At 37.2% G+C, this 13,235-nt stretch overlaps 2 protein-coding genes across 2 annotated transcripts in view; one reads left to right on the top strand and one right to left on the bottom strand.

Moving 5' to 3' along the window:
- Window positions 1–13,235, top strand: part of capn5b (calpain 5b) — a gene marked incomplete at both ends in the record, with an annotated part of 28,481 nt that overhangs the window by 13,660 nt on the left and 1,586 nt on the right. Inside the window, 10 exons of the mRNA XM_081390576.1 lie at window positions 170–301; window positions 5,690–5,898; window positions 6,002–6,194; window positions 7,027–7,220; window positions 8,494–8,571; window positions 9,516–9,711; window positions 9,820–9,942; window positions 10,132–10,328; window positions 11,696–11,817; window positions 12,991–13,041. Of these exons, the coding sequence (XP_081246702.1) occupies window positions 170–301; window positions 5,690–5,898; window positions 6,002–6,194; window positions 7,027–7,220; window positions 8,494–8,571; window positions 9,516–9,711; window positions 9,820–9,942; window positions 10,132–10,328; window positions 11,696–11,817; window positions 12,991–13,041 (1,495 nt within the window). The remainder of the gene's footprint in view (window positions 1–169; window positions 302–5,689; window positions 5,899–6,001; window positions 6,195–7,026; window positions 7,221–8,493; window positions 8,572–9,515; window positions 9,712–9,819; window positions 9,943–10,131; window positions 10,329–11,695; window positions 11,818–12,990; window positions 13,042–13,235) is intronic.
- On the bottom strand, window positions 4,194–4,661 carry ompb (olfactory marker protein b; the record flags this gene model as incomplete). Its single annotated transcript, XM_081391929.1, has 1 exon — window positions 4,194–4,661. The coding sequence occupies one exon, from the start codon at window positions 4,659–4,661 to the stop codon at window positions 4,194–4,196; it is 468 nt and encodes a 155-aa protein (XP_081248055.1).

Below are 13,235 nucleotides of genomic sequence, written 5' to 3' on the forward strand. Positions count from 1 at the left end.
TGTTTAGTAAATCTGGCCCATGGTCTTTGCTGTCTTTCTTAAAATACATATTTTTTACCCTGGGTGCATGTTTGCTATTCACACTATGATTTTTCTTCTTCTTCTTCTTCTTCTCACCAATTTCACACTCCTATTTCTCTCTCTCTCTTTGTGTCTGTTTCTCCATCAGGAGCTGTGTGATGATCCTCACTTGTTCGTGGATGGGATCAGTGCCCATGATCTGCACCAAGGGCAGCTGGGAAACTGCTGGTTTGTGGCGGCCTGCACCAGCTTGGCTTCCCGAGAGTCTCTGTGGCAGAAAGTAAGTTTGTGGAGTGTGTAAATGTGTGTATATCCTGTATGTAATGTTCCCTCTAAGCTGCGACGTTGCTCCTGCACAGATGGAAAAAAATCCAAAGAGACCAAAATATTTGGGATTCTAGATAATATATATATTTGGGATTTCTTGAATCAGAGCTAGATGAAGGAACAGCATTTAAAATAGAGTCCGTCTTAAGGTCCATTGATTTTCAGTATGTAAGTGCAACTATGGGAAGATTGTGTGGAAATACTCAGGATTGATACATTTGCAAGATAAGGAGAGCGTCCTTGAATATGGAGGCCATTTAAATAATAATAATAATATCAATATGTTTAATTATATGATAATATAACTTTTATTATAATATATTATTTAATCATAAATTTCATTATTGAAATAATAGTTAGTAAAAAATAATGTATGTAATTGTTATGGCTAAGGTGGTTGAGATAAGGTGCACAATGATGGAGATTCGATAAAAAGACTTTAATTAAAAAATTTGACCAGGAAACATAACCACACATCAACTTAAAGTAAATGATACAAGACAAGGAACAGGGAGAAACAGAAGGCTGAAATACACAGAGAACATATCAGTTACACAGAGAATACACAGAGAAATACACAGAGAACATATCAGGGAAACAAGACACAGCTGGAGCAAATTAACTCAATGACAGTAACCATAGAAACCAACAAGATACAGCTGAACCAAATTAACCAATGTAGGAGTGGCAAGAAACTGAGCAATGAACAGAGGAAGAGCATGCAGGTGAGGGCCAGGGAGGATGATGGGAAATGTAGTGACCGTGACAGTAATGCAATGTTATTTTATCATTTTATTATTATTTTGCTTGGCAACCAAAATGTATTATCATATGTCAGTCAATCTACAAATATATTTTGAATAATAATTTATGGATTTTGAATAAAATGCAATAGTGATATTTAGAGATTTAAAATCTCAAAATCAAAGTAAGAGGCAGAAAACTACCTGTGTCGACCGGTTTATGCTTAAGCCGTTTATGACCTTACTCCGATAAAAAAAACGGGTTACCGCATTCACATGACCACATGCGATTTCTGTTTATTAAGCATAATCAGCTTAAGGACGTGAATGTAAACACACTCACTAATCCATTATACTATCACAAATGCGTTTTCTTTCTCAGCTGCTTACATTCACTTAAAACATAACTGTGTTTATGTGAATACTCACCTAGACCGGTTTCTGTGTATTATTCTGTGTGTATTTAACTGTTTAAAGGTGGTATCAGTGATTTCAGGCCCAAAAATATTTTTATCACATTCATCTAATCTTTCCTAACGATCCGCTAGCTGCCCGCCCCATAAGCATGCCGTCAAAAAAACGGGTCTCTGTAGGCAGCCTAGGCTCTGAGATCTGCACACAAAAACAAATGGTTTAGCCAAACACTCAAAACCAAAACAAATAGTGTTTTGAATAAATATCAATGATTAATTGCTGCTTTCTCATTTCTGACAGTTCTTCAGGATTCAGATTTTTGATCGACAAGTGAGCTGCAATGAATCTAACAAATCTGTAACACTATTTGGTTTGGTTTTGAGTGTTTGGCTAAACCATTTGTTTTTGTGTGCAGATCTCAGAGCCTAGGCTGCCTACAGAGACGTGGTTTTTTGACAACCTGTTTATGGGGCGGGCAGCTAGCGGATCGTTAGGAAAGATTAGATGAATGTGATAAAAATATTTTTGGGCCTGAAATCACTGATACCACATTTAAGCGTAATAAGCAGGGAAAAATAACTCAATTTAGTACTGAGAGGTGGCTTTATGTGCTCATACTTTGGGTGTAAGTAAAATTATGCGCGAAACGCGCAATCCCACACCGAAATTCAAGCCCTGTAACACCAACAATATTCATCCGGAGCAAATGAAACGAGTAAGTGAGGAGAGGCGGGTTTATGTGTCAACTCGCTGTCGGAGAGATCACGAGAGAGCGAGAAAGTGCAGCTGGTATCGTGTATCTATTCTGCGGAAAATGAGTATCGGAAGCGTTTCAGATATTTCAGTATCGAGATGTATAGAAAAAACTATATTTTTGACAACACTACATTGCACTTAGTTTATTATTGCAGATGCCTTTTTAAAAGACTACAATTGAAAAATATATATATTATATATAAAATTCAACCCGCCAATGTGGCTAGTAGGAATGACTGCGTTACACGCCACTGCTAAAATACACCGGCATTTTCAGGTGTTGATGTCAAGCCTTGTCTGTCAAAATATCTATATGTTATCTTATATATTGAGTGTGTTAAGCTGTAAGTAAAACAGTCTCTATGTATGAGCTCTATTAGCAGCTGTAAGTTATAGGCTGCCATAGGAGATATGTGCTCTATTAGAAACCATTACCTGATGATGGTTAAACAGGGGAGAGATATGCTCACCTGTGGCTTCATGAATGTACACACAGACACACAAACCTTGTAGTCCCAGCCGGGACTACTGTAACTGTATCTCAGTTTCTGTTTGTAGCTTTGGTGGTGGTAGACAGGTAAAGAGTGCTGTTAATTAGTCCTAAATGTTAAGTTTCAGTCTCCCTGCATCCGCCTCAGGGTGTGAGGTGTTTTCTCCTGCCTGGGGAAACATTTCCTCTCCCCTAGAAACACACATCACCATGAAGGAGGTGACTTATGGGGCTTTCCCATGTGACACCTCTCCCCCGTCCTGCCATTTGTTTTCCTGACAGGGTCAGGCATTGATAAATGAGATTGTGTGTGCGATACTATCTATGCCCTGTGTCTTTGCAGCAACCTTTTATCCCACCCAATCACATGCACTCAGCACGGATACATCCTCAAGGGCAGTGACTCGCAACCAGGGGGACTCAGCAAACTTCCAAGGCGGCCACAAGATAACTTAAAATAATTTCAAACAAAACAAAACAAGCATTCAAAATAAACCAAAACAACTCAAATTTAATTCACACCCTTAACTTTTCTTTTAAGTACCAGTATTACCACAGTCTAGAAAAACCTCAGGTAAAACCTCATTATGAAAGTGTAATTTCTAAATCTGGAAAAGTCTTGTAAATTAATAAAATCTCATACATTTGTATATATTTTATAAATATACTTTAAAAATATACTATATATATATATATATATATATATATATATATATATATATATATATATATATATATATATAATTATTATTATTACTTTTTTTATTCTTATCCTTAAGTTAATCCTTAAAAAAAAAAAAAGTAACAACTTTTTATTTCCTCCAACAGTTCTGGTTCCATTTTCCATGTTTGCAAGTCTCCAAATTGAAACGTTCTTGAACAACCTAATCATCTTTTTGGTCGACTTATAGAACATAAATGCCTGTGTGGTGATAGTGGTAATTTTGGTGATTCTCTGATGTTTCTGGTTAAAATTTCAAATTTATGAACATAATCCTTATGCAGAAAATCATGAACAACTGGAAGAGTCATGTGGCTTTCGAATATTGTTGCGGACATTGGGGCGCCTTGGAGTCAAAAAGATTGAGAACCACTGCTCAAGGACACTGCCATCATAACCCAGGAAAGTTATTTGCATAAATTATTCAATGGATTAATGACTACGACTACTAAAAGCACAAGTTTTGCTTTTATTCATGAATAATTTAGATTTTCGTGAATTATTAGAGTGATTTATAGTGGGTTAACTCCATTACAGTCTCATCACAGTCACAAAAACAGCTAAACATGAACAATCGATCACACAGATACAGCTCATCAAGTTGCATAAAATGTTCACGACTATGTCATAACTTTATAGGTCTTTATGAACATAATTTTATGGTCTAACTACTTAAAGCACTTGGTCTAGGTTAAGCAGACCGATAAAGCTGTCGGTTCTCTCACTTGGAGATCTGGAATTCAATGGAGCAGTCGATGCTCTCCGGATTCAAGCCGTCTTCAAAAGCGAACAGGAAATACATCACCTTACGGACTTTGGCCAGCTCGGCTATCCTCTCGCCGAACTCCTGGGCATCAGCCTCGTAGCATTGGATGAGATCGTCGTCTGCACTTTTCCAGAAGAGCCCTGTCGGTTCGAGGAGCTGGCGGGTCATGAGATAGGTGAGGTCGGGCGTCCAGAGCTGGGAGGTGGCAATGATGTTGAGGCGGCCAGGGGTGGACATGCGGATGTTCCAGCGGGTGAAATGCAGGGCCTGTTCGGAGAAGTCCAGGCGGTAGACGTGCTCACTGAGCCTCAGTAGACGCTCTCCGTCCTGGCGTTTCTGGCCCCGCTGCTGCAGGGACTGTACGCGCAGACGCATGATCTCTGTCAGCTGTGTGTCAGGGTTGAACATCAACTCAAGAGACATGTTCCTAGTGAAGATGTTTTGAAACCCGACTGCAAATTTCTTCTCCTTAGGCTTGTTATCCACCGCGTGACCTCCTCGGCTCTCTGCTGATGTCTCCTGCCGTATAAATCCCACAATGAGCCTTTGCGCTCTGAAACCAACTTATTTCACACTGGGAGTTTTGTTTAGATGTTTGTTGCTCTCGGCAACAGCAATGCCGGGTTCAAGAGGGAATTTGAGACATCTGTGTTTGCTACATGTGTGTTTGTTTCCCATTCACCTGTCCATAGAGTTTACCTGGAACAGGAGCTGATTCTGTTAGAGGTTAACAGAACTGTGTGCTGCAGTCAGTATCACAGTGTCCAGATAATGGACCTGCTCCTCTTGGAACAATTACCACAGAGGTGTACTTGAAATCTAATCTCTGTCCTGTCCCAGAGGACTCGCTAAGGATGAAAGAGATGTAGTTCTGCTATACAGCCTCCAAATCACCCCGGTGTCCTACCCACAATAGACTTTACCATTGAGGAAAACCTGCATCTACCTGCATTTATGAACAGTTTAAAGTGATAAGCAATGATCCATTAAATATTACACTGAACAATATTGGAAATTCATCTGGTTTAGTGTTCATTTTTTTGGTGGTGTTGTCATATTTTTTTCTTTTGATGAAAATATAGTTTAAAATTAGTCAATATTTTTTCATGTCATATTTAATTAATTTTAAAATTAAGTCTGCAAACATATTTTGGTCAACAAAAAATAACATTCGCAGTAGTTAACGATTAAATAAAAAATGAAAAAGCACACTTAAACTAAACTATATATATATTAAAAACATTAAGAAAAAAATTATAGAAATGACAAAAGCACATAACACATTTACTAAGACTTAAACTAACATTTAAATTAAAACTGTAAGTATAAAAATAAAATAAAATATTAATAAATACTATAATAGTTTATAAATAATAATAATTACACTAAATAGGTCTGTGATTTGTCACCACTTCTAGTAAGCTCTACATGTCACTTCTGTGTGTTTCAAGGTTATTCCAGACTGGAAGGAGCAGGAATGGGATCCAGAGAAGGAAGACTCTTATGCAGGAATATTCCACTTCCGTTTCTGGCGGTTTGGGGATTGGGTGGATGTGGTGATCGATGACCGTCTCCCCACAGTGGACAACCAGCTGGTGTACTGCCATTCAAATGATAGCAACGAGTTCTGGAGTGCCCTTGTGGAAAAAGCCTATGCCAAGTAAGCAGTTCAGGCAGCAGACAACTTAAGAAAAAATATATATAGAGATTAAAATTAAAGTGTGATGACAGTGATGCTAAATTCTTTCTTTATACCAATCAAGAGTTTATGGTTGCTATGAAGCCTTGGATGGTGGGAACACGGCCGATGCCCTGGTGGACTTCACTGGTGGTGTGTCGGAACCTATGGACCTTCTGGAGGGCCAGTTTGCACAGGATGAAATCGGCAGAAACCAGCTCTTTGAAAGAGTGCTCAAGGTCCATAATCGAGATGGCCTTATCAGCTGCTCTATCAGGGTGAGAGATACAAACTTGCTATATAATCTGCGCAAGTCTGACTATATTTACATTTTATTTTATTTTATTTTATTTTATTTTATTTTATTTTATTTTATTTTATTTTATTTATATAAAAAAATATATCATTTTTTAGTACATTTTAATTAAAACTTTTTATTATATTTATGCCCATGTTAATACATTGTGGAAGCCCAGAGCACATTTTGTACGTTATTGTCTCATGTGTCTCACGTTTGTCAAGATTTGTATTCAGACACTCATCCATCTATTAATCCATCCAGCCATCCATCATTTTTTCTGCTCTCATGTATTTTCTTTCATAAAAGTATACTTTCTCAAAGTCAAAGCAATCTCTGATTGTGTGACTTGCTTACCAATGGTCTGTGAAAATTTATCTTTATAGATGAAAGTTTTTTTTTTTAATTATTATTATTTTTTATAAAATATCAAAGAAAATGCCTCTTAATATACTTGAGTCCACTAAGAGAACTCCATTGTGTGTTAGGCATCATTTAGGAATCAATTTAAACAGCATTATCTGATGTACCAGACAGGGTCGTAATTTAAGCAGATTGTCTGGTGTTCATAACAGAAGCAACTTTATCAAGATTCACTTTATATTCAGGGCTTTTGTTTTTTTTTCTTTTTGATTAACATCACTATATTTCCCTGTACCATGAAATAACGGCCCATGTTTTTTAATCGATAATTCACAGACAGCGATTGTGCTTGCATTCTAATCAAGGGTAACGATGATTATGCTTTAAGATAGACTTTATAATGTCAAGTGTTCAGCAAACTAACTGAAATTTGACCTTCGGTGTTTCAGGCAACCACAATAGAGGACATGGAAGCAAGACTGGAATGTGGGTTAGTGAAAGGACACGCATATGCGGTGACCGACGTTCGCAAGGTTCGACTGGGACATGGCCTTCTGGCGTATTTCAAGTCAGAAAAGCTACAAATGATCCGCATGAGGAACCCGTGGGGCGAGAAGGAGTGGAGTGGACCCTGGAGTGACAGGTGAGACTGCCCCCTCCTGGATTGGAGGTCGTATAGCATCTAGACCATATTGTATAGCAGGTTTCCCAAACTGCTTCATGAAACTCTTGGGGGGTTGTGAGTTTACGAAAAGCTAATAATTGATTGATTAATTAATTATTGAATAAAATTTAAAAAAAATAAATAAATATTTGTTTACATGTGTTTCATGGGACGATTAACCAACATCAGAGACCCGGGAACATGCAAATGCATTGTAAAATTATTGAAATATTAACATAAAATATCAGAGGGTACTTCAAGTAAATATTGTTGGTTAAGGCTGACATAAAGTTTGGGACTTATTGGCGTATGGTGTCAACAATAATCAACGATGGCTTTTTTTTTTCTTTTTCGCCATTTTTATGACAGGAAATGTTGAGAGATAAGGGAGATAAGTTGCAAGCCAGACTCAAACCCAAATTTCCCACATGAGTGCCAAAGCTCAATGTTTCAGAGCACTTGTTTTACGATGTGGCATTTTAATCAGACACTTCTTACACATCTTCCCAACAGTCAATTCTAAATAATCGCTACAAAACCAGTGCAAGCATATACAGAAATGATTTGTCTTTTTTGCCTTTTCTACTCTTTTTGCAGTGTTGTGCTATACATCCTCAGAGACTAGAGAAAACCATTTCTCTCCCTCCTCCTGAGATGGTTTTATTATAAATAACACATAGCCGAAGAGTCTATTCTTATCGCTGGCTGGTGTGAAATTGAGAAATCAAGCAAGGCAGGCTGGTACTGTATAAAATAGTAAGCGGCTGTGATTGAAACGCAGAGGTCTGAGGGTGTTTAGACATCCACCTCCTTTCATTTAAATAACTGTGTTGTCGCTTGTTTGATGACACCAACCCTGAATATCCACCACTGCAGTGAAGAGCATATTATTAAAATAGGGCTGTGTAATTGAAGCGAGGAAAATCTTGACAATCCTTCTCATCACTCTTTGTTGAAGTGCTACAACAGGCAGGCTTATATTGGCCTCTGAATTATTTACTAGCTAGCCAGAAGAATCTTATTGAGGTGCAAGTAATCTTTCTTAATATTTCTGCTTGATGAATTATTTATTCAGGGCTTGATTAGAAATACCATACTTGGTGAAGTGCTCTATTTTTTTCACAGCATCCTAGAAAATCTTAGTTGATGGTTATGGACACAGGCTGTCGTCAGTGTATATAGTGCTGTCGTGTGTGTATGTTTATTTCTCACAGTCTGGTATACGCCGAGTAATCACTGGTCTGTTTTGTAGCTCAGAGGAGTGGAAGAAAGTGAGCAAGAGTGAGAGAGAGAAACTGGGCGTCACTGTTCAGGATGATGGAGAGTTTTGGTGAGGCTTGCTCTGATCTTACCTTCTAGATCAGTCTAGATTACTGTCTCTGATCAGATGGGTTCCAAAAGTTGAGACCATTGTTTATTATAATAAAATATTTATCAAATTATATTATATTATATTATATTATTATATTATATTTAACACTTTACAATTAGGTTAAACTCATTGACATTCATTACTTCATTAGGTATCGTACTAACAATGAACATTTTTTTTACAGCATTAATCTAGATCAATGTTAATTTATTTATAAATATACTATTGTTGAGTGTTTATTATTATATTATATTATTTAACATTTTACTAGTTTAAATTCATTAACATTCATTACTCCATTAGGTATCATGTACTAACAATGAGCAAATTTTTTACAGAATTTATTAATCGAGATCAGTGTTAATTTATTTATAAATATACTATTGTTGAGTGTTTATTATTATATTATATTATATTATATTATATTATATTATTTAACATTTTACAATATGGTTAAACTCATTAACATTTTTTACTCCATTAGGTATCATGTACTAACAATGAACAATTTTTACAGAATTTATTAATCTAGATCAATGTTAATTTATTTATAAATATATTATTGTTGAGTGTTTATTATATTATATTATATTATATTATATTATATTATATTATATTATATGTATTATATTATTTAACATTTTACAATATGGTTAAACTCATTAACATTTGTTACTCCATTAGGTATCATGTACTAACAATGAACAATTTTTACATCATTTATTAATCTAGATCTATTATATTAAATCTATTGCCCTTTTGCTTTAAAATCTGATTTTATTAGAGAAATCTCAAGAATCCCAGGTTTATGACTTTTGTACACCACTGCATCTGATAAACACCTAAATTCTCCAGTTATCATAAACTTCACTTCCCTTGCTGGCTATAAACTGCATCACCAGGATGAACTTTGAGGATTTCTGTCACTACTTCACCGACCTGATCCTGTGTCGACTGATAAACACATCTTACTTGAGCATTCATAAGACCTGGGAGGAGGAGGTGATGAGGGGCTCCTGGATCCACCGAGACGACCCGCTCCGCAACCGCTCCGGAGGCTGCATTAACCATAAAGCCACTTTTCTGCAAAACCCACAGGTCAGTGTGCCTGTGGGAATGTGCCTTGTAAAATGTTGTTCTTGTCCTGGAGGCATTTAAAGCTTGCGGGTTTCATTGGAGTGAGATATCGCATGTTTCTGCCCACAGTATGTTTTTGATGTGAGAAAAGTGGAAGATGAGGTGCTGATCTGCCTGCAGCAAAAGGAACGCAGAGCTACTCCCAAGGAGGGCAAAGGCGAAAACCTGGCCATTGGATTTGACATCCATAGGGTACAGAATCACATGCACACATAAATATCTTTATTTCACATTGCAGCACATTACAAGCCTTATCATCTGCCTGTCATATTGTATAAGAGACTAAAGCTAACGCTATAAGAATGAAAAAATAAATAAAAATGGTATTTTATCAGTCCATGTAATATTTCTGTCTTCATTAAGCCTCTTTCCAACCACTAGGTGGAGTTGAACAGAAAATACAGAATGCACACAGCTCAGCAGAAGGTCGCGGGGTCGATCTACATCAACTCTCGCTGCGTCTTTCTGAGGAAAGAGCTGAAGGAGGGGCGTTACGTCATCATCCCCACAACCTTTGACCCTGGTCAGCAAGGAGAGTTCCTGCTCAGAGTCTTCACTGATGTGCCTTCAGACTGCAAGTAAATTAGTTTTCTGAGAAAATCAACCTGCACTGCATTGTCCTATTTAACCCTTTGCCATATTCTTGTTTTTATTTTTTTTCATGTACAGTTTTAGTTGAAATATGTAATACATAGTGGACATGTACCTGGCAGTGTTATTTTACAATTATTTATAGTTAGTGATAAACCGAAATTAAAATTCTGGGCCGAAACGGAAAAATTCAGGATGCAAAGTTACTTTTTTTATTTACTTATTTTACTTTTGTTGTATAATTGTATTAATATTAGACTTTTTGATTAATTACAATTTTTGGAAAATTAAAATGATGTTAATTCAATCATTAAATTTATTTAATAATCAACACTCAAATAAAACTGAAAAATAAATTATTGCACAAAAGACAGATTTATATCAACATTTTGATAATAGAATTATGTTTCTAATCCAATTTATTGGTGAAATATAAACAATTAACAATGGCTGTAATAATTTGTTTTCAAGACAGATTTATTCAAACATACATTAAATAATGATTTCATCACTAACGGTTAAGTAAAAATATAATGGATATGTAATTCACTGCATATATTTAGCAAAATGCTCTTCTCTAGGGTTATTTTTTCTAGCTAACTAATGAGTTTATGGACACTGAATAGCTTTCTTGATGTAACTAAATCAACTGTAAATGTAACATAAAGTGACATTTTATAGCCTACAAGCTGTTTTGACGTCTTTCCCTAGTTGAAAAACTGATTGAGAGATTACATGAGACGATTACAATTTCGGTAATTTGTAATGTATCTTTCAGCATAGCTTCTGGTGTTCACCCATGTTTATCTTTCTTGTGTTAAAGGGTTAGTTCACCCAAAAATGAAATTTATGTCATTAATGACTCACCCTCATGTCGTTCCAAGCCCGTAAGACCTCCGTTCATATTCGGAACACAGTTTAAGATATTTTAGATTTAGTCCGAGAGCTTTCTGTTCCTCCATTGAAAGTCAATGGACGGCATACTGTCCATGTCCAGAAAGGCAATACAGACATCATCAAAGTAGTCCATGTGACATCAGTGGCTCAATCTTAAGTTTATCAAGCGACGAGAATACTTTTTGTGCGCAAAAAGTAAACAAAAATAACGACTTTATTCCATTATTCATTTCCTTCTCTCTGAAGTTCACGTAGTGTTTTTGCGTAGCGCGTCTGTGTTGTACGCCATCGGAGAAGAGCTAATTAAACATCTGTTTTGCTCACTGATTTCTGCTCTCAAAAACCATTTCGGCCCGAAACTTAAAATAGTTGTTGTTGTTTTTTCCGGACGAAAATTTTTGGTAACACTGGTACCTAGCCAGAAAGGCTCATATCATTCCTGCTTGTGTTTCCTCAGAGAATTAACACTGGACGAGCCTCCTCAGACATGCTGGACTGGGATTTGCGGCTACCCTCAGCTGGTCACCCAGGTGCATGTGTTAAGTGCCGACGGCTTGCAGGGCCAAGATGCCAATGGAGGTATGCCTACTATTTCTATATAAGTAACAAATATATATATATATATATACGGGCTTTCGCACCGGGTAGTTATAGGAACTCAATTATTATAGCTAGTCACCAGGGCGGTCCCCCGAGAACTCAATTTTCTCCTAGGGCCATTTTCCTGGTTGCATTCGCACCGCCAGTAGGAACTCTGAAGTGATGTAAATGACTGGAGGATTTGAGGATGCCGTGATCGGAGCTGTGTTTTTGTTGTGTGTCGTGGGTTTCGCGATAATGGAGATGGAATGTAGATGTTTAAGTTACGCGATTGAAAGAGCAAAAAGGAGGGCTAAGAGATGAAATGTCCTACGACAACTTGCAGTGCTACATATCATCGAGGCTGAGAAAAGAACACTATTACCTGTCATTGTTTTCCGTGTTCGTGGAGTTAGTTTGTGGAGTAAGTGTAACGGACGTAGGTCAATAAGTGCTGTGCGTGTAAACCTCACTTCCCTGCCTTCAAGAGGCTCACCGGCGACTGACACTAGTGGCTGTGATCTTTAGCGTCCTTGTTAGCGCGTGCGCCTCCAACGCAGCAGACCCCAGTTCGAGTAGGGCTGGTTACATTTGGTGCCGTGACCCGGATGTGAGTGAGGTTTAGGGGGGTGAATGTAACAGACGTAGGCCAGTAAGAGCAGTGCGACTGATGGCAGCGGCTGCGGTCTTTAGTGTCCTTGGTGGGTGCCTGTGTTTTGTAAGGCAAAAAAGCTCAGTTAGTCTCTCCAAAAGGCATTCCTAAAACTAAAATTCGTTTCCAATTCCTGTGTTGCGAACACGCCAAAAAGTGGATACCTCTGCCAATAGACACAGGGACTATGAAAACGTTCCTCCGGTGCAAAAGCCCCACATAATGTGTTTAGAGGCACATAAAAGCAATAACTGAAGATCAACACTATTAATCTACCTTGATAAAAGTTGCATTTATGATTTCTCTTCTTAATAAAAGGTCTTGCTTCTGGATTCCATTGATGCCCTTGCATTTGAATGTGATAATACTAATGATAGTTCACCCAAAAATGTTTTCTGTCATCATTGAGTACAGACTGTAAATGATGAATTATTCCTGTAACCCATTACAGATTCAGATTTTTGTGCTGCTTAATAAGTCTGGAGCTTTTACACATAGAAATCTTTTTTGACCGCACACAGAGCTGCACCGCTTGATCTCCCACAAGACACGCTCTGACTTCTACACAGGAGGTACTGATATTAGCAGCCACTAGCATCTCCTTCCCCTTATAGAAATGTGAGCATGTTACAACCTTAATTCCAATTATGTGTCTAAATCTGCCACACTGTATCTCATTTACTTTAGTTCTAGCACAGAATAGTGAAAGTGACACATTTGTCATGCAAAATGAAGACTCATTTTTAACTTTGTGCTCTAGAATCTA

The sequence above is a fragment of the Scardinius erythrophthalmus genome (assembly GCF_964197995.2).
Source record: "Scardinius erythrophthalmus genome assembly, chromosome: 17".
Taxonomy (NCBI): Eukaryota; Metazoa; Chordata; class Actinopteri; order Cypriniformes; family Leuciscidae; genus Scardinius; species Scardinius erythrophthalmus.